A 24419-nucleotide genomic window follows, 5' to 3' on the forward strand; every position below is an offset into this window, starting at 1 on the left:
CCCGCTCCACGGGGGAGCGTGGCCGCGCGTGGGGCGGGGGCGGCGTGGGAGGGAGAGCTCGCCCGCAGCCGGGGCGGGGAGAGGCGGCTGCCGGCGCCCGGGAGAGCCCTTCCTCGGCGGACGAGAGCCGCGCCGGCCGCCGGACCATGCCGGGGGCGCGGTGCCGCCTCCCGCTGCTGCTGCTGCCGCCGCTGCTGCTGCTGCTGCTCCCGGCGGCGCCGGCGCCCCAGGTGAGCGGGGGGCCCGGGGGGGGGGGGGGGAGGGAGGGGGGGCCGGGGCGCGGCGGCCCCCCCCCCCCCCCGCCTCGGAAAGGCTTTCCGGGGGTGGGGGGGAGAAAGGTCTCCTCTCCTCTTCCCTCCCCGCCGGTGCCGGTGCGCTGTGTGTCTGGCCGCCCTTACGGTCTGGCTGTGCAGACCGCGCTCCCGCCCCGGCCCCAGCAAACAGGTGGGCAAAGCCGGGGGGGAGCTTAAACGGGGCTTAAACCGGGCCCGGTTTCTTTTGGGCTCTTGTTTTCCTTCTTACCCCGCACCTGAAGTCACCACCGAGTACACCGGGGGCGAAGAATCCTCCCGGTTTTACGGGAGAGCCGGGGTTTGCTACGCTTCAGCATCCCGCGGGGAGCTCACGCTGGCTCTTGAAGTTAAAACCAGCCCTAACAAAGAGCTGTTTATTAAAGCGAGCTACATGCCAGGCATCTATTTGCTTTTGCCTCCCTCCCTCTCGGCGCGGGGCACCCCAGAGCTGCAGGCACAGACCGGCTCATCCCCACCGGCAGCCCATGACCCCCCAAAACTGCACCAAGGGAAGCAGAGGACAGCACGCCGCTTGGGCTGGCTTTTATTTCTTCTTCGTAAACCCTCGGTAGCTGTTTGGAAAGGAGTATAATTTCAACCCTGCACAGCGTGGCTGGGGGGGGAAAGAAATCCCTTAGGCCAGGTGGGCCGGTGCCCAGCAGCTCCGCTCGCTTTCCCGGAGCTCATTTGCCCCCGGCCTCATGCCACCCAGACCAGACCCCGTGTGTGCTCTCCCCCCCCATGCGCTCCGCGAACCTCTGAGCTCTAAAACTGGCTTGGCTTTGCTCAGCTCTTGCTCTTTTTCTTCGGTTTTAAGTCAATTCCGCAGGAAACCTATAATAATGATGCCCGTCTCCTGCATGAGTCAGTCCCGTGGTAGCGATCAGTTTGCAGGCAGGAGTCCCACCAGTGTTCCTGGCCCCAGCAGAACTCACAAGACAGCTGTTTTCCTCTGATTTTGTAATGTGGAAGTGGGACAGGGCTCTAGCTCCAGCAGGATGAAACATGAGTTATGGCATCTCTCCCAGGGCTAACAAAGTGATTACAGCCCTGCTTGTAGCGCTGCGTTACCCGTTTAGATGTAGAGCATGCCTGAGCTAAGGACTTCTTGCACGGGCTGGAACAACTCCTGCATCTGGGTAAACGGGGGGAAAAAAATATAAAATCAGAGATCTCGGGGGATCTTTGATGCTGCAGAGCTCCTGCACGAGCATCCCCCCGCAGCCGGGGCAGGCTGCGTGCAGCAGGTTGGGTCCCGGGTGGCGCGGCAGCACGGGGGCCGGAGCGATGTCCCCTCGCTGAGCAGCCGCCCCGTCCCCGCAGAGCTGCCTCAGCAGGCAGCAGCTCCTGGCCGCCATCCGGCAGATGCAGCAGCTGCTGAAGGGGCAGGAGACGCGCTTCACCGAGGGCCTCCGCGTGATGAAGAGCCGGCTGAGCACCCTGCACGCCTCCCTGGCCAAAGCCGCCCCCGAGCCGCCGGCCGGTGAGTCCTCCCTGGGCACCACCGGTTGCTTTTATGGCCTCAGAGGATGCTGGGGCGGGCAGGTCAGGATGCTCAGGGCTGCGATGGGTGGAGGTTTGGGCATCTCCACAGGTGGAGATACCTGTTCCCATGTTGGCAATTTGTGAGTGTGAATTCAAGCACTTCTCCAGCCTGGTGAGACGTGGGGAGGCTCAAAAGCCCTTAGCTGCAAAGCAGAGAGCTCCCGGCAAAGCACTGGAGGCGCGTGGGCTGGAAAACCATGTCTCCAGCAAAAGAGCCGCAGTCCTGTGCTGGGACCATGAGAGAGGTGGCAAAAATGCCACCAAACCCCTTGCCAGTGACGCTCAGCCCCACTGCGGGGCTGGATGTTACCGATTAACCTCAGCAGGCCAATATTCGAGGAAAATAACAGTTAAAGAGGAGTTCTTGGTGGAACTGGGTGAACCGTGGTAGAGTTGGGGACAGGAAAGGTAAGTCAGTGCTCCCCCAAAGCACCCGCCTGAATACTGACACCCCCCCCCCCCGCTCCCCGCGGTGCTCTTGCAGCCTCCTGCCCTGCCCTGCAAGCCCCCGCGGACGGGAGGAAGTTTGGCACCAAGTATTTGGCGGAGCACGAGGTTCACTTCACCTGCGACCCGGGCTTCCAGCTCCTGGGCTCCAGCACGCGGACGTGCCAGGCCAACGGCAGCTGGACCGGGCAGGAGCCCCGCTGCGTAGGTACTGCTCTGGGCTGCCTACGGCAGGGCTGCCGGGCAGGCGGCCGCCGTCGTAGGGCTGCTTCGTGCCCGTGGACATCATTTGGAAGAGTGGGATGCAATTTGGGTTTATTTAAACATGGGGGATTATTGGGGTTCACCAAACAGGGAGGTATCGCAGCTGTCCCCGAGTCCCAGCTAGCCAACATCCCATGGATGCTGCAGCTCCTGTGGCCGGTGATTTGGGGTTTCTCATCCTCAAGGAAGGCTGGAAATCACAGCTGGAGCCTCACCGGCAGCTCAGCAGCAGAGATGAGGGGAAAAGGCATCGGTGCTACGATGGCTCCCTGCGTCGTAGCAAACCTTTGCGCCAGGGCAGCGCCGCAGCATCGGAAACGGCCGGTGTCTGAGTTCGGCAAAATAAATGGTTATGATGTGCTGTGGGGTACCAAAGCGGCCCGGTGCGTGCGGCGTTCCTGTGGCTTGCTTCCCAAAATAAAATAAAATGAAACGTGCCTGCTTTTTTTGCAGAGATCAGCGAGTGCTCGAGCAGCCCCTGCCAGAACGGCGGGACGTGCCTGGAGGGGCTGAACCAGTACAAGTGCCTCTGCCCCCAGCAGTGGACCGGGGCCGCCTGCCAGTACCAGGCGCAGACGGGTGGGTGACCCACCGCCGGGGTGGGTGACCCGCCGCCCTCCAGGCATATTTCGGCACCCCGCCTCATTTCAAACCCCATCCCGCGGTGTCCCCCCAGCTCCCCCCGCCTGGAGCGTCACGGACGACCCGGCGTTCAGCCGCCAGCCCCGCTGCGCCCAAATCGACCGGACCCAGCACTGCAGCTGCGAGCCCGGCTTCCACATGAGCGGCACGGCCGCCAACGGCCTCTGCCAGGGTGAGCCGCGCCGGGGGGGGGGGAACGCGGTGGGGTGGGCTGCGGGGTCTCGGCCGTGCACCCGCTCCCCTCATCTCTCCGCAGACCTCAACGAGTGCGAGGTGTACAAGCGGGAGGGGGGTCCCCGGCTCTGCGCCCACGCCTGCGTCAACCTCCCCGGCTCCTACCGCTGCGCCTGCCCCGCCGGGTACGTCCTCCTGGGCGACGGCAAGAGCTGCGAAGGTGAGGGGGGGGGGGCTGGAAACCCGCGGGTTTACCAGTTTTCCCAGCTTGCATGACTGCTTTTTTTATTTTTTTCCCTTTTTTCTCCTTGTTTGCAAGCATCTCCGCGTGCGAAAATCTCGGGGGGGTTTGCACAGAGAGGTGGTTCCCAGGCTGGGTGCGGGGGGGGGGGGGGGGGGAGGAGAGTGATGGAGGTTCAGGCGCTGGCAAACACGTGCGATGCTTTGGGGCTACGGGAGCCCCGCTGCGGTGGTGGGGCTGTCGGTCCCCTGTGAGCGGGATGGCCCCGAGAAGAAACGCAAATAGCGTTAAAAAGCAAGAATTAGACGGCGAGGGGTCAGCTCGGAGGCCGGCAGCTTCTCCTCCGAAAACAGGGGAGTCGGGGTGTGGGCTGAGAGCAAAGCAAAGCGGCAGCAGGTAGGGATAGGGGTGGTGGGTGGGTGGCCAGAACTGCTCGCATGAAAGTCTCCTCCTGAAAAACAGGGATTTTTTTTGTGTTACAAAGTGTTGATTAATGCAGCTCGTGCTGAAAAAGCTCACGCTTTCTCCTTTTCCCCCCGGATTTCTGCACGTTTCGATAGCATCTTGCTAATGCTCCCAGCAAATACCTGCATTCAGAGCTCCTGATTTCATCGCCAGGTATCTTGGTGGTTACCTAGGAGTTCAGTAAATAAAAAGAGATGGTGTTTTCAAACAACTTAGCAGAAAGTTAGGAAAATAAGCTGCCCTCCTGCTGTGAGAGTGCTGCCGTTAACCCTTGCTGGCCCAGGGCAGAGCTCGGGGAGAGGAGAGCAGGCACGGAGTGGGATTTCAGGCGATTTAGGTGTTTTCAGCCATACTCTCGTACTTTTTTGATCACCATTTCAAGGTGCTTTTGCCTATTTTCCGCCAAAAGGAACCCCTCAATGGGGTCGGTTTGAGGTCTCCGGTGGGCTTGACCCGCTGCCCACCCCTGTTTTGCAGACATCGACGAGTGCGCCCTGTCGCAGGATAACTGCACGAGGGGGACCACCTGCATCAACACGGGGGGGGGCTTCCAGTGCGTCAGCCCCCAGTGCCCCCAGGCCACCGGCAACATCACCTACGTCAAAACATCACCCTTGTAAGTGCGGCGGGGCGCAAGGCCTGTCCCTGCTTCGGTTTCTTGGGTGCTGGGTCCCAAAACCACCTGCACAGCATCCACATGGATCCAATGCCACTGAGGTGGGGGACACGGGCCCCGCATCCCTGGGGTCCCCTGAAAACCTCCCCCGCCTTTTGCCTTTGCAGCCAGTGCGAGCGCAACCCCTGCCCGATGGAGAGCCGGTCGTGCCACCAAGCACCCAAAACCATCTCCTTCCACTACCTTCCCCTGCCGTCCAACCTGCTGACGCCCACCCCGCTCTTCCGCATGGCCACGGCGGCGGCGCCCGGACGGCCGGGACCCGACAGCCTGCGCTTCGGCATCGTGGGCGGCAGCAACCGCGGCCACTTCGTGATGCAGCGGTCGGACCGGCAGACCGGGGAGCTCATCCTGGTGCAGAGCCTCAAGGGTCCCCAGACCATCCAGGTGGACGTGGACATGTCCGAGTACCTGGACCGTGTCTTCCAGGCCAAGCACGTGTCCAAAATCACCGTCTTCGTCTCCGCCTATGAGTTTTAGGGGAGGCGGCAGCCGGGGCGGCTTCCCTGACGGCGATGGTCCCCGCTCAGCACCCTCCACCCGAAAGCGCTAGCCCTGGAGGCAGGCGTGTAATGGGAGCTCCAGGTGACATCCCATGCCGAAGCCTCTCTGCAGCCAACCATCCTCCCCTCTGCGTCAAGGTTTTTCTGCCCAGGCGGCTTTTACACCCACCTGTGTGGGGGAAAAAAAAGCAAACGAGGCGTAAAAGAAATCAGGTGCAGGGGATACCTGCTCGCCGGGGCGCGGGAGCAGAGCATCGTCCTCACCCGAGGCTCCAGAAGGACGATGTCCCGCAGCCTCGGCGCCTCCACAGTGCAGAAAACAGCGGATAGAAACCACGGCCCTCATCCCCTTTTCAATTCCTTTTTTTTTTCTTTAGGAAAGAAGTTAAACTGGTGCATGCAGGAGGAGGGCGGCTCATAGCGGCTACCGCTCTCCTCTCCGCTGGCCCGGGCTTGCTTGCACTGATCCCAGCCCTGCGCAAGCGTGCCTCCGCTCCCCTTGGGATGCCGAGAAAACCCACGGCAGCCCACGGGGAGGGGGCTGGTCCGGCGTCTCAATCCCCCAGGATTGACTGGGATCGGGAAAAAAATCCCTGAACATCCACCCCTCCGAGAGCTGGCTGGCTCTCGGTGCCCTCCTTGGCGAGGGGGACGTTGCTGCTGGGCGAAGGAGGAGTCCCAGGGCTCTGCAGATGAGTGCTGGCGATGGGCTGGGGCCGTCCCGTGCTTCAGCCCGTGGGCAGCAGCTCCTTAAAACCTCCTGAACTGGGTTGTGTGCGCGCATCCCCCCCCCCCCGCCGCCCCCCCGCCCCGCGCCGTGACCCCCGGGAGGGCTTCGGCTGCGCTTGGTGCTCGCGTCGAGGGAGCTCGAGGTGTGAATATTTCATTTTTCAATCAGCCGCAGCCTCCAGCCCCGCTGTGTGTAAGCGGCTCCAGGAGTAGCTGGGGTTCGGCTGTAACACACGCCGGGGGGGGGGGACACACGGGACGACACACACCCCTCCCCGGTCTTCCCTTCCCCCTCGATACCTGTTCCTCGGTGCAGCGCTTGTGCATGTTAACCACAAAACCTCGACGTTATGCATGTTTCTTCATTATGCTGGTTTTAGTACCATTAAACGATGATATAGCCTCTGAGCGGGTGCAGAGCGAAGTACCCGATGCGTGTGCGGCCCGGGGGGGGAGGGGGGGGGGGGGGCGATGCTCACGGGGAGCTGCCCGGGGAGGGGGGGCTCAGGGTCCGCGGGGCAAGAACCTGCCTCCCTTGTTTTTATTTTTCTGCCTTACGTTGCTTGGAAGGGGCTGGCTGGTGGCAGGGCGGCTCATCCCCGAGCATCCTTCCCCCCCCCCCCCCCCGAGCATCCTCCGGAGGCCTCGAGGAAGAGGAGCCTGCTGTTGCCCGCCCCCCCCCCCCCCCCCAAAAAGGCAGCAGGGCAGAGTCCCCTCGGGGGGGCACGGTGTGTGCGCTGAGCTGCGCCCACTAAAATCCTTCCCACTCCTTGCCCCAGGGGAAGAGACTTCCTGACGAGACCGATCTGTGCCGTGCCCTTCGAGGGATCGAGCTCCCGGATTTTTTGGGGGGGGGGTACGGCTTTTCCGTGGGAGCTCGGAAGGGGGGGGCAGGACCTCTCCCCACCAAACAAGGAGAGACATTCAGTGCCTGCTCCTCGCCGCTGTCGGCACGGGGCTGCCGGAGCCCGGGCACGGCGGATGGAGGATGTTTGGGTTGGCGGGCGCTCCGGCTGGACGGCGGAGCCGGGCAGGGAAATACATCCCAGGGTTGTGCTGGGGGAGGGAAATTAAAACCTAACGGGCTCGCTCCTCCACCCGAGTGCTTAAAAAAAAAAAAAAAATTAAAATAAAATGGTTTTCTGGAAGCGTAGCTGCTTTCAAAACCGGGTGATGGTGGAGAGGGGTGGCCCGGCTCCAGCGGGAACTCAGGTGCCTGCAGAGCAGCAGACCTGGGGGTTGCCCACCTTTAGATGGGGGTGCTGGAGATCCGCAGGGAAAGACCCCCCAGCTGCAGGAGGCCAACACCCAGGGGGACCGTCAGGAGAGGAGAAAGGAGCGGCTGGTCGGGTGGCTCAGTGCTGCCTCCCTCAAAGGGGGCCGAGATGTCCTCTCCTCTCCCAAGGCAGGAGGACCTCCCCGTCCTGCTGAGGACACCCCGTTAATCCTGGGGTGGCGCGGGGCCGGGGGGGCTGTCACCATGCAGCCGGCCTCAGCACGGGGAAGGAGGTGGCTTTTTTTGGTCCTGGCCAGGGAAGGCCCCACAGGAGGTCGTGCTGCAAGAGAAATTGGGTTGCAATACGGACGGCAGGGGACGTGCCCGGTTTTATTTCCTCAGCGCGCACGGGGACGGGCGAAGACTGCCGGGGGGGGGGGGGGGGAAATGTCCTTTAAAGCTCTGTGGCGTAAGAGCAGAGATAGAGGCAGAGGCAGATGCACCCGCAGGCGTACGGGACTCTGCCAAAGGTAACCCCAAGGGTCCCGGGATATGGGGAGAAGAAAAAGACCCGGAGAAAATGTGGTCCATGGGGGGTACGCCTGGGGAAACCCACCCTTACCTTCCCCCACCGGGATGCTGGGGGTGAAATCCTGCACGTGCCAGCTCAGCGTCCAGCCGGGGCTGCGATCGGAGGACGCCGCCGGGCATCATCAGAGGAGGGACAGGGAACGGGGCAGCACACGCCGCCGGACCTCTCTGCCATGCGCCTGCATCCCAGGATGCCCCCGAGCAGCAGGCGACGAGGTTTTCCCTCGGAGCCGCCCGGACCCCGGCCAAGTTGCCTTTTGTCCAGGAAAGGGAGCAGTTATCCCCCGTGAACCCAGCCCGGCGTGTGTTTTAAATTAGCGCCTTAGATAAGAGAGCAGCGCTGCGGAGGCGGCTGGCTGCGTCCTCGTACGCCACCGAAAATCGCTGCTGGAAGACAAAAGCCGTAACAGGAAAGGAGCTGAGCTGAAATGAGAAGGAATATTTTATTTTATTTCTTTTTTAGGAAAAGCCGAGGACGGACGGACAGCTTTGGGGAAAGAAAACAAAGTTATGAGAAAGAAGGCTACAGAGCAGGCAGCCCAGAGCCTGTGGTTTGCCAGAGCAGGGTCTGCCCAGCCGCGGTTGCCCAGCGCGGTTGGACGTGCTTCTGCAACGTGCCGTTACGGCGTTTTAGGGACGATAAAGAAATCCCCGCGCGTGGGGACGTGCTCCTCCACGAGATGCAGAAGAGGAGGCCGGGGACGCGCCAGGAGCAGCTCCCGGTGCCTTACCTCCGCTGTCTCCGTCACCCGTTCCTAGCCGCAGCACCTCTGACACGGGGTGAACGATGTGTTTCATCATCCTTGCTCTGACTGCGCTTTTCCCCCCACCCCCGGCCTTGCCGGGCTCTGGGAGCCAAAAAAGAGGAGTCCGTAAGAGGATAAGTTCCTGATGGGGCAGAATAGTTTCCGTCTGATGCTTTAACCGGCTAACGAGGCTGGAGACGGGCGTTTGGAGAGCTTTGCGCTGGAGGCTTTTCCTCGCAGCACAACCCTGAACTGACAACATTTTCCTAATTCCCGAGGCCAGGGTGAACTGGTTTCCCCTCTCCGGGTCGGGCTGGCACGCCGCCGCCGGGGCTCGGCGAAGCCGTGCCCGTCCTCCCAGCCGCTTCTTGCCCGCCTCGAGGGCCAGGACCAGAGCTGGGAAGCTCAGCCGTCTCTCCCAGCGTTAGCTGGCTGCAGATCTCCCTTTCAGCCCCAGAAACGTTTAAGGTCGGCTCTCCGGCGTCTGGACTGGGCTGCAAACCCCTGGCCGGCATTTGAGCTGACTACAGGAGATTTTTTTTTCCCCTCCCAGAGCGGCCGCTCCGGCATCTTGCAGACTTCCCGAGCCTGGAATGTGCAGAGAGAGGCTCTTCTGGCCCCGGTAAATACAACTTCTCTTTGGGATAATAATATTTTGGAGCTCAAAAAATAGCTGGTTTGCCTCTGCTCCCCTTCCGCGGTCCCCGGCGCAGCTGACTCCAGATGCGCTCCGTGTGCCCGAGCCCCAAAGCCACAGTCTCTCAGCCCAAACGGATGGGGGGGGGGGTGAGGGTGCAAAGGCTGAAGACCTCGCGCGGAGGCGGCCTTGGAGGGAGGCTACGCAGCGCCCGCCAAGGTGGCAGGAGAGAAATACGGCGCCTTCGAATTTCCGAGGTCTGCGTGGGAAAGTGTTCCCTCTCCTCCTCCCCCTGTGCGGGGAGACAAGCCCCAGCCTTGGGGCAGGGGCGAGAGGAGGCGACGGGCGGCTTGCTTCATGCCCCGTTTTCTCCTCCTACTCATCATCCTCCTTCCAAAATGCATTCCTGATGGGCCTCTCCCTGCAGAGCATCCAAAGTCCTGGGCATCCCTGCGCCTCAGTCTAATGAGAGACATCCCTGCAACCGAAAGAATGATCATTATCTCTTTAACACACGTGAGAACGTCAGGTTATTTTCAGCCGCAGGTTAAGATCTGAATTTTGTTACCTAGCTAGCATCCTTGAGAAGTCCACGCCTGGTGCACGTCCACCAGCGCTGCCGTGTCTCCTCTCACCCCACGGATTCGTACCGCGGTCTGAATCCTTCCCGAGGCGAAAGCGCCAGCACACACGCCAAAACACTTATTAATCCTGTTACGGGCTTTAATGAAGAGCTGAACCACGACATTTGTATTTGTTATGGTTGCTAGGTATGTTGCTACGCTCCCCACACCATACCCCGCGTCCCGGTATATCTGTGATATCCGAGAGCGCGTACTGGGGAATTTGTTTAGCTCCTATTGCCAAATTCAGTTATACTTTGGGGAAAAAAAAAAAAAAAAAAGAGCCATTCAGGAGCTTCTCACAAGCGTCACCTTTTTCCCCGACAACGCAAACACACGTAGGGATATTGAAACAAACAGCTGCACGCCGCCCCTGCCGACACTTTTTTTGTCTAAAAGGGATTTTTGCACCTGCGTGCGCTGCGAGAAAAGCAGGAGCCGGGCTTTTATCCCGAGTTCGAAATCCCTTTTTTTTTTTTTGCCCATCGCCTGGGGAGACGGTGCTGAGCCCTGTGGGCGTTGGCCCCCCCGGGCCGCGCACCGCACCGAGAGGCGCGCATGCCGATGGGACTAATTAGCCTTCATTAGCCCTAATGGCCCTCACCAGCCCCGCCCGAGGCCACCACCCACACCCCTCCCGTGCTCCCCGGAGCCCTATTTCAGTCCCTGAGCTGCAGGAGCAGCTGGTCTCTGGCCCAGGTTGGTTTCCTGCCTTGGCTTTGGACTTGAGTGATGATCCGGACCCTTGGTTGAACTTGGCCGTGATCTCCTGCCCCGCTCGTCTTGCTCAGGTACCGGCCTGGTGCGCGAGACCGCGGAGAGGCGGCTCTTTCCTCGTGGGTGTGAGGCCACGCTTTGCCTCTCTGTAAGGGGAAAAAAACGTACCTCCCAAAGGGGAACTGATGTGGGTGTTCTTTTTGTTGTGGTTTTTTTTTTTTTTTAAATTTTATATTCTGCTAGGATTGCTGGCACTGGAAAAAGAGAGTCATGTGTCCCGAAAAGCCCTGCAAGCCAGGGAGACTAGCCTGTAAAGGAAAATAAGTTGATGTAACTTACTTGGGATTTTTCCAGAAAGTTTTGACAAAGTCCCTCAAAAGACAATGTTAAAAGAAATATTGTTAAAATGGTTAGAGAACAACAAACAAGCTTCTCCCGGGGACTATGAACTGCTGGGAGTCAGCAGAACCGGGGCAGGAATGAACGGCCAGCTCTCAGCACGCAGAGGTCCAGCAGGTGGGATATCTCCATCTTGGTGCCAGTGTTGTCGTAAGCAGACGCATAAAGGAAGACCGTGTTTATGGAAGAAAGGATGAGCAATGAGATGACAACGCTCGCAGCTGATGCTATTTGAGTTGGACGAGACCGTCCTGAGGTGAAGGTACCGAGCTTGGGGACGCGGTACCGCAGGAGAGGATGACAGTCACCGAAAACGCAAAACAAGGGGCACGGAAAGGGACGCCGAGAGCTGCTGCCCGCCTTGCCGGGTTACGGAGCAGGCAGAACGGGGGGAAACGTCGGCCTGCAACCGGCTGCGACCCAGCGAGAGCCGCTGAAGGCGCAGGTCAGGCCTGCCGCTGCGCCAGTCACAGCACGAAGTTAAACTCCTTATTACAGTTATCGACACAAACGTTACGAGTTTGGTGGGTCGTGTTTGGGGTTTGGTTTTTTTTTTTTTTTTTCCTTCATTATTGGCTTCAGCAATGCTCTTCAGCATTTTGTTCCACGGCTCCGTTTAAGGATGTCTTAACGGGTTTTGAACTTCCTCCCTTTTATTAAAAGGGTAGTCACTGAAGCGATGCCAACAAGCGCGTCTTCCCTTAACCTACACACGAGCCTACCCTCTCCCAACCTCTTTAGCACCGGGTTTTGTACCCACGAGCCTACCCTCTCCCAACCTCTTTAACACCGGGTTTTATATATGAGTTTACGCTCTCCTAACCTCTTTAACACCGGGTTTTGTACCCATGAGCCTAACCTCTTTAACACCAGGTTTTATACATGAGTCTACCCTCTCCTAACCTCTTTAACACCAGGTTTTATACATGAGTCTACCCTCTCCTAACCTCTTTAACACTGGGTTTTATACATGAGTCTACCCTCTCTTAACCTCTTTAACACCGGGTTTTGTACCCGTGGGTCTACCCTCTCCCAACCTTTTTAACACCGGGTTTTGTACCCACGAGCCTACCCTCTCCCAACCTCTTTAACACCGGGTTTTATATATGAGTTTACGCTCTCCTAACCTCTTTAACACCGGGTTTTGTACCCATGAGCCTAACCTTTTTAACACTGGGTTTTATACATGAGTCTACCCTCTCCCAACCTCTTTAACACCGGGTTTTATACATGAGTCTACCCTCTCCCAACCTCTTTAACACCGGGTTTTATACATGAGTCTACCCTCTCCTAACCTCTTTAGCACCGGGTTTTATACATGAGTCTACCCTCTCCTAACCTCTTTAACACTGGGTTTTATACATGAGTCTACCCTCTCTTAACCTCTTTAACACCGGGTTTTGTACCCGTGGGTCTACCCTCTCCCAACCTTTTTAACACCGGGTTTTGTACCCACGAGCCTACCCTCTCCCAACCTCTTTAACACCGGGTTTTATATATGAGTCTACGCTCTCCTAACCTCTTTAACACCGGGTTTTGTACCCATGAGCCTAACCTCTTTAACACCGGGTTTTATACATGAGTCTACCCTCTCCCAACCTCTTTAACACCGGGTTTTATACACGAGCCTAACCTCTCCTAACCTCTTTAACACCGGGGTTTATACATGAGCCTAACCTCTTTAACACCGGGTTTTGTACCCGTGGGTCTACCCTCTCCTAACCTCTTTAGCACCGGGTTTTGTACCCATGAGCCTAACCTCTTTAACACCAGGTTTTATACATGAGTCTACCCTCTCCCAACCTCTTTAACACCGGGTTTTATACACGAGCCTAACCTCTCCCAACCTCTTTAACACCGGGTTTTATACACGAGCCTAACCTCTCCTAACCTCTTTAACACCGGGGTTTATACATGAGCCTAACCTCTTTAACACCGGGTTTTGTACCCGTGGGTCTACCCTCTCCTAACCTCTTTAACACCGGGTTTTGTACCCGTGGGTCTACCCTCTCCTAACCTCTTTAACACCGGGTTTTGTACCCGTGGGTCTACCCTCTCCTAACCTCTTTAACACCGGGTTTTGTACCCGTGGGTCTACCCTCTCCTAACCTCTTTAGCACCGGGTTTTATCGTGCCCTGGGCAACGTTAAACTTCTCCAAACGTTACTTCTCCAAGTAACGGTTTAACGACCCGCCTCGGGGAACGCGCCGGTCCGCCTAGGCCCCTCGCCCTAAACGCGGTGACGGCCTTTACCTTGGGAGGACGAGGGGTCTTAAAGCCGGGGTGGGGGGGGGGCGGGCGCTTGTTTTAATTAGAAATGACAATCTAGGAACCAACTAATCGCCCGGGGACCCGGCCCGGCGGCGGGCTCGGAGGCCCGGCGCTCACCGGGGCGGGGGGCGGCGGGGGAAGCGGAGGCCGCGGGTTGCCTCAGCGGCGGGGGGGGGGGGGGCCGGGCCCCGCCCTCGGCTCTCGCGAGGCGGCGCGGGGCGGAAGCCGCCCCCGCGGAGCGCGAGGGGAGGGGGCGGCCCGGAAGCGCCGTAGCGGGCGGGCGGCCGCCATTAGCGGCCGCCATAACGGCCGGCGGGGCGCGCACGTGACGCCAGCCCGCACGCGGCGAGGCGGGGCCCCGCCCCCTTGCCTCCCTCCGCTCCCCTCCCCCTCCCCCCAACCGCTGGCGCGCGCACACGTCGCCCGCGCGGGGCGGCGGGGGAGGGCGGGGCCCGCCGCGCTCGCGCGACGTCACGGCGGCGTGACGGGCGGCGCGCCGCTGCCAATGGGCGGCCTGGCCGGCGCGGTGACGCGGGGCGCCGCCGGCCAACGGCGGCGCGCGGGGGGCGGGGCGGCGGCGGCGGCGGAGGAGGAGGAGCGTGTTCGCGGGCGGCGGCGGCGGCCAGCGCGAGGCGACGCCATCGCGGCCCCGACGGGCGCGGAAGACGCAGTGGTGGCGGCGGCGCGTGCGGGCCGCGGCCGCTGAGCGAGCTGGGGGCAAGCGCCGGGGGTCGCTGCTGCCGCTGCCGCCGTTCTCCTCCGCCGCCGCTGCCGCCGCCGCCGCTGCCGCCGCCATTTTGTGAGAGTGCCTCGAGCGGGCGCCATGTTTGTAAGGAAGAATTAGGGCAGCCATCTCCGGCCACCAGCACCTCCCTTCCCCCGTGTGTGTGTCCTCTCGTTCTCCTGTGCCCCGGGCCTGCTCCTCCGAGCCGCCGCCGCTGCTGCCTCCTCCTCCTCCTGCCCGCGCGGGGCGGCCGGGCTCAGCCTGTGCAGCCTCGCCCTGCACTGAGTGCCCGTTAGTGTCTCACTAAGTAACCGTGAGTGAAACCTTCATCATCTCTCCTCACTGAGGGACCCGACCCTCCTCCTCACCGAGCCGCCCCCAGAGCGGCTGTGCGCGCCGCCGCCGCCGCCACCTCCTCCTCCTCCCTCCGCACCACGGGCAGCGGCAGTGTCCTGCCTTCCTCCACCTCCCTCCTCCTCCTCACCACACCACAGCCAGCACAATGGCCTTTGAAAGCCTGTTCTCCAAACCCCCAAACCCAGTTCTTGACCCAAACATGCCCGACTCTGACAGGCAACATGCAGGGGACGAAAGGTCGAGTAACATTCTTCTCTCTCTCCGCTTCTCATAATGGTGATACTAGTGGGGTGATGATGATGCTGATAATGATGATGATGATGATGATGATGATGCTGTGTGTTAATGTGCCTAGGGGGTTAACGATGTTTTTGTGGGGGCAGGTCACCTTCAGGCTGGAAGACCGGGGTGAGGACTGGGGTGGTGGTGGTGGAATGCAAGGAGGGGAGGGGGGGTGTCACTGAATTAGAAGTGCATTATTAGTAGGGTTTTATTTTTTGGAATGCATGCATTTTACATCTTCATTTATTTATTCTGGCTGGGAAGGGGGACTGTTTTCCATTTCTTTCCATAAATTGCACTTTCCAGCGGGTGTCTGTTGAATGTCACCATTGTTCTTTTTCTCCCTTCCCCTGGCGCTGCTAGTCAGGTAGGAAAGGGTGCTTTGAGGTTTTTTTTTTGTTGTTGTTGTTGTTTTTGTTCATACAAGAATCTCTCACTAGATCCATATTTAACGTCATTTTCTTGCCAGATTACACCTTACACATTTAACTGGATCTTTTTTTATGCAGATTAAGGTCTGACTGACGTTATCTTTGCCACCTCTCAATCCCCATGCGCAGAAAACCAGAGTCCTGTTCCTGGTGAAAGGACCTCTGTTCCTCCCTCCCTTTCTCTCCTGCAGCTGCTGGAAATTCAAATCCTTTCTCCAGGCAGCCCTGGCCTTCCTAACTAGTTCCAAAAATACTATGCCAGGGTGACAGCTACCAGTCCTTCAGTCTACATCTACTCAGAGCATTTGTGACACAACTGCAGGAGTTAAAAATGCTGGTTTTCGACAGCCGGGCTTCAGTCTGTCCTCCCCACACAGCTCCACAACCGTGCTTGGTGCTTGCTTCAGAGGACTGAAAAACACTGGGGAAAAAAACGGGCTTGTGAGCGAACGTAACCGTTCCCTCACTGGAGAAAGAGTCACTAATTCTGTGTTACAAATTGGGAAGTGGAGGGCCGCACGAGCTGACTGACTGGTCCAAAAATCATACTGTGATTTAGTGACAGGTTCAGGGCAGACCCCAGAGCTGCTGATTCTTGTTTTCACCTTCCTGCTTTTAATTGTGAAATAGTTTAAGTTGTGTCATGCTGTATGTTCCAAAAAGAGCGCTGTGTAAAAAGCAAACTAGTAATCCACTGGGATTGCTGAAGATAGGGCGTAACTACTGATTAAAACTGTGCAGCAAGTAGCAGGCGAAGTGTTTTAAGAGTTCCCGGAGTTAGTAAGTCTGTGACTTTGTACTGTTTCAGTGATTGAAAATAAAGTCCTCCTTGAGGACAAGCCCAAGTTACCCACTGTTCTGCTGGAAGCATAGTTTTTCTAACTTGGGAGTTACTCATGCGATGTTGACAAGTAGAGTTCCTCTAACCAGCTGTTCTCACCAGTACGCCTGTTGTTACACTGGTAAATTATGAAATAGAATAAATAAGTACTACCTAATAGTCTAATGTACTTTTAATACAGGTTAATTTATAAACATTGCTTTATAACGTTTTAATTTCAGAAGACTAACAATAAACACATTTACCTCTTGAATAATACTTTTTGAAAACAAGGCTTCTATAAAACTTCTCCCCTCTGATCTGAGACATGTATAGTGAAGTGTATTCTTAGTACACCTAGAGCGTTGTTAAAAGAAAAAAAAAAAAGCCCCAAGTATAAGTCTTTGTATTATATTAAGTGTGCAAATGTAATCCTGTCAAAATGTAGTTTAACTTCCTGAAGTTTATAAAGATTTCCCTACTAGCTGGTGACTGGGAAGGCCTAAAGCGAAACGGGGTCTTTCCCGTCCACAGAAAACATGGTCGACTCGCCAGGGGGAGGGGCAGCACGGCTTTAACTATGAACGATTTTTAGTACTTAACTGATTTTGTCCTGTCTCCGTTGTAGTCGGCTGAAAAGCCAGTTGTAAGTTCTATAGGAAAGATGCAAGTACCTGATACACTCGTATGCCGAGTTACCTTGAATTGGTGTCTCACTGTAATACTAGTTTGGCATTTTAAAATTAACACGTCTAGTTTCAATACATTTTATCTTGCAATCCATTTTTTACTGCATTGGTAGCTCAGTAGGTCTAGTTTACCGTAGGTACAGCCCGTAATAGGAAGCTGCTGAAATAATTTAACAGATTAGATCAATTTGCGCGGCATAAATTAATAGCATTTCTGTTAACAGTTAGTTTGGTTTTGAACTGATCTGTAGAATTATAAAGAAGTTGGTTAGTGTTTTTGAGCAGTAGAAAACAGTAAAAAACATTGTCTGTCCACACTCTGAATATTCGAAGTTGGAAGATTGTTTTAATCCAAAGTCTTTGTTCTCTTGGTTTATAGATGGGACAGCTGATTAAATGAGGAAGGTTTCTCATTCTTTAAATATTTTTAGTTAACTCATTGTGGAGATGTTCTCTTTGATGAAGTGTTTGAGACGTTCTATACACAGAGATAACAGGTGTCTTTTTAAAGTTTTTCCTGTAAGGTTGGGTTTTATTAGGAATTGCTTGTTACATAGGTAATCTTTGATAGGGTAAGAAAGAAGTCCAAAGCAGGGTGCAGGCAAACTCAGTTACAGCAAATAAATACACAAATGTGTGTAAATGTGCAAATTACCGCTCTCTTCTGGAGGGCAGCAAGGTCTGATTACTTGTGATAGTTTGTGGTTGCTGTTAGCATGATCTGCAGGACCGGGCGCTTCATGTTTCTTTTAAACTCTACTTTGTAGGCATTGTCCCACCTATACATCATGCTGTCGATGAATGTACCTGCCTAAGAGAACTTAACTCTTGTCACAAATATAAAAGAAGTCGGTCCTCACGCAGACTTCTGTAGACTTTGATTTTCTGACTAATAGTGAGCTGTTTACGGGCTTGAGAAGGACTTGTTTGCTACAGCTGGTTCTGCATTTGAAATCGGTGCCAGATTTACAATTGCCAGGAACTTTAGAAAATAACTCTGAGTTCATTTATTTTTAAAATCTAAAACGTCAGGTTGATACTTTCTGTTGGCTATCTCTGCTTTACTGTCATTTAATCTCCAGACTTGGAGATCTCTTATACCGTCATCTGCTGTAAAAATAACAGTGACCTAATGATAGGTCACAACATTGAGATGCTAACTCACAGACCACGGAGGTGCAAGTAATGCTTCTGTAGCCAGCGTGGTCTTACGAGCTGCATTGCAAGTGTAAGTATCGGGCCCCTTTTTACGTGCTTATGGTACAACAAAGGAAATTCTACGTTAGAGACGGCTCTCCGACAGACACCCGAGTGGCCTGTGCAAAGGTTCTTTAGAAAATTGTCCTGATTTTTGCAGAGGATGTTTGGAAACGCTACTTCAAAGCCGGGCTTGTCTGTTGCATTTCAGGTTCCTTTTCCCGAGAACCATGCTACTCCTCATTGTGCACTTTTTCATTGTGTATTTGATACAATTTTTACGGTTTAAAAGGAAGTTGGTACAGTCACTTTCTTCCTCAAGATAAACTGATTTGAGTTTTACGAAGCACAGCTGAAGTGTTTGGTTATGCGAGTCTGCCCACTTCTAGCTGTGGTGCTGCTCTTCCAAAGCCTCTCCTTTGCCAGCTATGTGTGCCTGGTGTACGTCCAGATGAGCCAGGTGAATAGAGGCTCCACCCAGCCACCCCTTTGCTTTTATTTTATTTTCCCAGTTTCCTCTTCCAGCTGTCTTAGGAATCGCCCGCTCCCTTTCAGTGCACCAGTTTTGCACTCCTGTCCTTGGTGAGCATGATTTACGCTCTGCTGCTCTAACAGGTCTGTCTGGTTCACCGTAATGGAGACCTGCTCTGCTAAATTACAGCCGGTGGCAAGTAAAGGGAAAAATGCAAGTGGCGGGTTGTAACCAAGACGAGTAACAGCAAATTGAAATCTGTATTATATACCTTAGTTGTGCATTTTCTCCGTTACTGCTTAGTCAACACAACACTGCGAGCGGCTCTGCCCGCGTCTTGTCTCCATCTGCGTGGCTCCTCAGCTCTGTGAAGCACCATAGCGTTACAGATCAGGGAAGCGTTTGTGGAGCAGAAGGGCTAAAGATCTCCTCTAATCCGCAGCTGCTATTGTCCAGCCTGACTGCTCTCCCAGTCTCCCTTGCCGTAAGGCTACTATCCATCTTTAGTTAAACTTGATGACTTAAATGCGTCTCTTTTATTCTACCTGGTGTTTTAATGCCCTCTGTCTGCGGGTGCATAATTTGGTTTGAAAATGTTTACTTACGGCTGTTTTTAGAGATTTTTTTATTTTTAGTAATAGTTAACCACCAAAGAATGTGTTCATGTTAAGTTGAAGTTGTTTGTGATCACTGGATGCAGTCTTCTAGTGATTTATTGTTTTTGAGCATGATTTCAAAACTTGCTTTGACATTAGGAAAACAGGAAGTGAAGAGATAATCACTCCCAAATACGCCCTGTGGGCAAACAAGGCTTGCGTGCCATCCAGCAAACATTGCAGGAGTGGCAAAAATGCAGCTGGCTGTCATAGCTGTTACTCCTCGTCCTCCTGGGGAGGAGGAGGTGGTCTCTCTGAATTTCTGTAATTTATTCTACAGTAATAAACCCCAGAGACTGGAGATGGTTAGGCGGCAGGGTGAGAAGGTGGGCTTTCCAAAAGGTGCTCGTTGGCCTCCAGTACCACCGCAGGAAGCTGTTTTTTGGCTGTCTGTCTTGTTTCTTTCCCCCATTTTATGGGAACACAGTATCTGTTAAAGCCAGCCCTGGGGATAAAAGCCAAACAGAGGTTAAAAACCCCAAGCAATCTGGTCTGTAACTTTTCATGATGCAATTTCACTGCCTGGCTGTAGATTAAAATAACTTCACATTTGCAGAGTGGTCAAAACTAACGGGCAGCTGAAAAGTGCCATTAAGTGACCTGCATAACATTGTCAAAGAAGCCAGTGCCAGTTCTAGTTAGACACTGGCTTGTTGTGTTAACTGCAACAACATCTACTAGTTTTGTACTTCTTTTCCTTATTCATGAATAAATTCTGTAGTGTAGCAGCGTGCTAGGACAAATTAATTTTGTGAATTTTAGCCCTCTAAGATCTTACTTTAGACATGTAATTTTCATGTCATTGAATTGCATCTGCGTTATTGTGCTCTTCATAATTTTATAAAAACAAAATCTTCCCTGCGAGAGTATTGTGGGTTCATTGCATGGTAGTGAACAGGACAGAAAGTAAGCATGTCATGATGAGAAGTGATAGCCGTGTACGTCTGTGCAGTCATGAGTGCTGCGTAGCACCATGTTTTTCTAGATGCATTGGGTGTGGAAAATATGTGCAGGAGGGTTATATGAAGCAGCAGGAGCGTATGAGAAGCTGGAATAGAGGGGCTGAGGGAGAAATCTACTTTGGGGTACTAAGAAAAACACGCCCAAAGGAAACTAAGGAGGAAGAATATCCGGGAGGGGTGGAAGGCTTTTTCACTAAATAAGTCTTAGAACAGTGTCAAAAACACTCGGGTAGTTTCCCATCAGTTTAAACTCTCTCTCCTGCATTGTATGTCCTTATCACAGATATTCAGAGGTCAGCAGAACAGGTGTACAATGCTGTTATCAGCCCCTGTAAATTAAGAGCTGTTAACATACTGTTTCTATATGAGAAGATGAATTTTTGGACATCCTGGGTGTTTTCTGATAACCTATCTCTTCTAGAACTAATGGCAGAAAAAAAGAGGTTAAGGTTTAACAATGCACTCACTTTAGGAAGACATAGATTCTGTTTTACTTTTGGACAGTAATATTCAGTTATCACCAGAAATTAGTAGCTTCTTAAAAATAATTACTTAATGCGTTAGAGTTCTTGCTCATGTATAAAGTTTGCATCCTTGTTACTGCATCCTTTCTCTACAACAAATCTCTGTGTCAAGAAGTAAAAGGGAGATGTTTGCAGCCTTTAATTTTTATCTACTATATACTTTTTCTATTCTTGGTAATGCTTTCGGAAGCTCTTGGCTATTTATATTCTCTTTAAGTCTTAGTCTAATAAATAAAGTCAAAAACATCATATTGTAAACCAAAATGTAATTATCTTTAAATGAGACCTTTCCTCACCTGTGAAACAAACCTACCAAAAATGGACTTAACAAAAAATAATGTTTGATAATAGAGATTCACATTTTGGTTGTACGATTTCGTTCATGTAAGTTCTTAAAACATACAGAAGTATGATTCTTGTGTAGCACCTGCTGTATCTGCAAGTACGCTAAGTACTTCTGTCAGTAAGATTGGAAAAACAGCCCCACAGGGAAAACCCTTTTAGTTTTCTTAAAATATTTCAGAGCTACAATCTTCAGTGCACTGAGAAAAATGCATCTCGTTTTTGTATCTTGGACTTAAGGAGCTTGAGTTGTAAATCTTCTTTGAACATAAAGAATGCTATTTTTAAAAATGACTCAGACTAAGGGCAAGAAAGGTAAGTTAAAGCCGAGTTTGAATGTTAGAAATTAAACTGTAAACACTAAAGTAATGGTACATTACTTTATGTGTGAATGTCTATTTTCCCTAACCAAATATTTGCATAACTGCTCTTTCAGTGATTTCACCAGACTGATTCTCCCTGAAAAATAATTTGGCTTCTGTGCCTTTCTAATCCATTTTGGAGATGCTCTAGAAATACACTCGGGACAGTGGAAACGCTTTATGGTTCTGTTTTCACATACCCATCAAGCTCCGAGTATCTGGAGATTGTGGAAGAGGGAGTGATCCATCGGCGATTTTAGTTCTTTCTCTCGGATTTGGAGATGAACCAGATTTTTTGTGTGTGTAGCTAGTCCTTGTACAGGGGCTTATAGGAAAGATCATGGCCAGTATGCTGCCTTTTGTTTAGTTAGGATTTGTTTAGCTCGTGGAGTCTAGGTGATGTTATTTAATTTTGCGTCTCCTGTGTTCTGGATTGCAAGACTGCATTTGCTGTCCCATGGGTTATGAGGAAATAGTAGTGCCGTATGGCAACTTGTTTTAATCATTGAAGTCATCCAGGGCTCCTTATGAAGGAGTTCCAGTAGGTCAAGCAGCGGTAGCCAAACACCTCTAAGCAACTTAAACTGGGTATTTAATGAAGATGCTTTTGTTTCTCTTCCAGAAGGACTTGAAATGCACTAGGATGGGAAGGGCTTGGTAATGCTAGCTGAGATCTCTGGTTAGAGGTGAGGAACCTCTTTTGCAGTTTTCTGTGACAGAAATTTATACTGCAGGTCTGCGCTGTAATAGGTCAGGGATTAACTTCTGTTAACTTCTGTTAATTCTGTTAATCTGAAGATGCATCAGATTTAGGTCAGCCTTTGCAAATACAAGTGTAGAACCCAAGAAAATGACACATGGCAGAGGTTAAGAATTGCCGGTGTTTGTTCCTTCAGCGCAGAGGCTGTCTTTCCGACTCCCGCGGTATGCGTTGTGTAGGCATCGTAAACTGTTCCCCCCACAGCTTGTTGGCATTATTTCAGTGAAGGTTGTTTTTGTGGTGTATTGTTTTGTGGGGTAGGGTAGTTGAAAGAGAAGTGAATCTTGAAAAAGGCAACAAAATTATACTTCCTTGCTTTTCTAGATCAAGAAAATTTTGGGGTTTGTGTGTCAGGCATTTCCAGCAATAACAGAAACATACTGAGATATTGTGTAAGCAGGAAGCTGTACTTTGCAAAACAGAAGTTCATACTCTCTCTTGTTAGATCAGTGTTGTGATTTGTTTACTGTAGATACTGCCAAAGGGAAAGCAACCTAAGACTCGGACCCATCTCCTAGAAAATCATCCGCTAGCTGTGTTTTTTCCAGATGACGTCTGTTTGTTGACTGTTATTACTCATAGTGGAAAAGGAGGTAGTCTTGGTTCACATGGCTGAAAGCCCTTCCCAAAGCTGCTTGCTATAGCCAAGTCTGTGGAATAAAATTAGGAAGTGAACTTCTAAAAGGAGTAGGTTCTGCACTCACTTTCTAGTGTACAGCTCCAGTTTGGATTTTAAATGGGGGGAAAAAAGCCTATAAAACGGAAGGTAATTTCTGCCCTATCACTTCCTTTAAACTTTCTTTGAAGTATAATTAAATTATTTCCAAGAAATTACACATTTTTGACCATTATCTTTTCAAATCATACTTATCTGGTCTTTTTTGGTTGGTGGGGTTTTTTTTGGTTGGTTTTCTTGAAGTTCATTCTTGAAGTTCAATGCTTGGAAAATTCTAGGACGTTGTGGAAAGAATTTAGGCATTTGGGGATTAGAGGACTTTTGTAACCTTACCTTTGAAGTGCGATCCAGATGATAGTATTACTGAGATTCTGCCCAGTTGTTTTACCTAGAGAGTTATTTGAGTCCTGGATGCACCCCAGAGTGTAAATATATGACAGCAGTTCCCAAAGGAACTGGTAACTGGTAAATACCTTATTTCCCAAAGAGCATTTTCAGTAGGCATGTTACTTAAGAGGATATTTTAATTGAGTAGACATCCTTGAGAGAGTGAGTTTAGCTCACGTTGTCAAAATATGAAATATTGTTTTTTCTAATAGCTGCAGGTGTTTCATAAATATTTGCATTTCAGTTTCATTAGGCACACTTTATTAATCAAGTATCTCCTGGAAAGATGTGACAAATGCTTTCTTGGGGTATTACAGGAGGTACTTCAGAATTTGTCAGGGAATGCTGGAGATAATGGACACTGGTGTTTGAAGACAGGATTTATTTTATGCTTGGGGTATATATTCTGAAGATCCTTTATCTCTTCTGAAGTATGGGAGTATCTTGGTGTTACGTTCTCCTTCGCGAGGCAGTGTAAGGATTGTGCATGAGCAGATCTCTATGGGCGCCTTGAAAAAAACACATAAAAATGGGTTCTGAAGCTGCTTCTCTACTTCATGTTTGGTGCCCACTTGGTAGTGGGCATACCTTTATTATTATTAATTTCTGTTACTTCTTCAAAAGCTAACTTTGACTTCATAGCTTCCTATTGTTTTATATTTGCACTAAAAAATAATGTCCTTTTCAGAACGTGTCCCAGTAAATATTTAAGGCCATAAGCAAAACCAATGACGACTGCATTTGCAGTGTAGCTAAACTTAAGACATAGCAGTTGAGCGGTTTTTCTTACCTTCTTTCTAAGTTCCCTTTTATTTTCCTAGCCTCTGTGGCTGTGTTCAGTGTGTTGGAGGGAACAGCCATGCCTTTAATGGGCTTGTTTTCTGTGAATTTGTCCAGTCCCTTTCTGCGGCTGCTGCTGTCTGCTTCAACAACTGCCTGTGGCAGTAAGTCCTCGAAGTTCATTCACTACCTGCCATGAACTTTCTTTTAATGCCAGTCAATATGAATGATGGTCTTTAAATGACACCTTCTGCAGCAGAATCTTCTAATCAGATTAAATCTGTCTTTTTATGCCCACTTTTTAATATTTTGACATTTGAAAGCTTCTTATGAACTTTCCTTCTTTCCAGTGTGCTACTCCATGCTGCTTAGCAAAACAAAACTATCTTCAGTACTTGTCTAGAAGATTATTTTCTCCTGTATTCCAGAGTACTTTTTTCAATCGCTAGATAGGCTAGCTGCCCTTGTGCATTGCTTAGAAATGTTCTTCGAGTCCCCTTCTCGATCATGTAATACAGCGAAGCATCTTCATGAGGCTTGGACGTATATAACTTGTCTTTACGTGGTTGCAGTGGGCTGCCACGAGGTGATAGGAGAATGTCGCAGTTGCTGTAGATACGCTGTACGATCTCACCAATGGTTGAGAATTAAAGGTGAAGAGGTGGTACCTTGAAATTGATGGATTTCCTTAATTTGTCTCCAAAGCCTTTATGCGAGTCGATAATCTGAATGTGGGGTTTTTTTCCTTCCGTTTTTTGGCTGGTTAGTGATCTATAATCATATCTTGATGTTCTGTTGCTTTGGTTTGTTTTTTGGTT

General features: G+C 52.3%; 2 protein-coding genes and 1 long non-coding RNA gene across 3 annotated transcripts in view; 2 read left to right on the forward strand and 1 right to left on the reverse strand.

The window, feature by feature from the left end:
- The first annotated feature begins 146 nt into the window (after positions 1 to 146).
- Positions 147 to 6030, forward strand: FBLN7 (fibulin 7). The gene is made up of 8 exons (XM_076335599.1): positions 147 to 230; positions 1617 to 1776; positions 2323 to 2493; positions 3003 to 3128; positions 3226 to 3363; positions 3448 to 3585; positions 4549 to 4687; positions 4855 to 6030. The coding sequence occupies exons 1-8, from the start codon at positions 147 to 149 to the stop codon at positions 5225 to 5227; spliced, it is 1329 nt and encodes a 442-aa protein (XP_076191714.1). The 3' UTR covers positions 5228 to 6030.
- Positions 6031 to 8215: 2185 nt separating this feature from the next.
- On the reverse strand, positions 8216 to 10405 carry LOC143158806 (uncharacterized). Its single transcript, XR_012995065.1, has 2 exons — positions 9738 to 10405; positions 8216 to 9647 (listed from the first exon to the last, which is right to left on the reverse strand). It is a non-coding gene; the product is annotated as an uncharacterized LOC143158806 (long non-coding RNA).
- Positions 10406 to 14017: 3612 nt separating this feature from the next.
- The window catches only part of ZC3H6 (zinc finger CCCH-type containing 6), a 29474-nt gene continuing 19072 nt past the window's right edge, over positions 14018 to 24419 (forward strand). The window contains exon 1 of the mRNA XM_076335243.1: positions 14018 to 14498. Within this exon, the coding sequence (XP_076191358.1) occupies positions 14407 to 14498 (92 nt within the window). The 5' untranslated portion in view covers positions 14018 to 14406. The remainder of the gene's footprint in view (positions 14499 to 24419) is intronic.

The sequence above is a fragment of the Aptenodytes patagonicus genome, chromosome 3, assembly GCF_965638725.1.
Source record: "Aptenodytes patagonicus chromosome 3, bAptPat1.pri.cur, whole genome shotgun sequence".
Taxonomy (NCBI): Eukaryota; Metazoa; Chordata; class Aves; order Sphenisciformes; family Spheniscidae; genus Aptenodytes; species Aptenodytes patagonicus.

What these genes read in the sequence shown, in the direction of transcription:
- FBLN7 (XM_076335599.1), top strand. Translation starts at nt 147, where the DNA reads ATGCCGGGGGCGCGGTGCCGCCTCCCGCTGCTGCTGCTGCCGCCGCTG. An exon ending in CGCCCCCGAGCCGCCGGCCG is followed by an intron (nt 1,777 to 2,322) that starts GTGAGTCCTCCC and finishes GTGCTCTTGCAG; the next exon opens with CCTCCTGCCCTGCCCTGCAA. An exon ending in CGCCAACGGCCTCTGCCAGG is followed by an intron (nt 3,364 to 3,447) that starts GTGAGCCGCGCC and finishes ATCTCTCCGCAG; the next exon opens with ACCTCAACGAGTGCGAGGTG.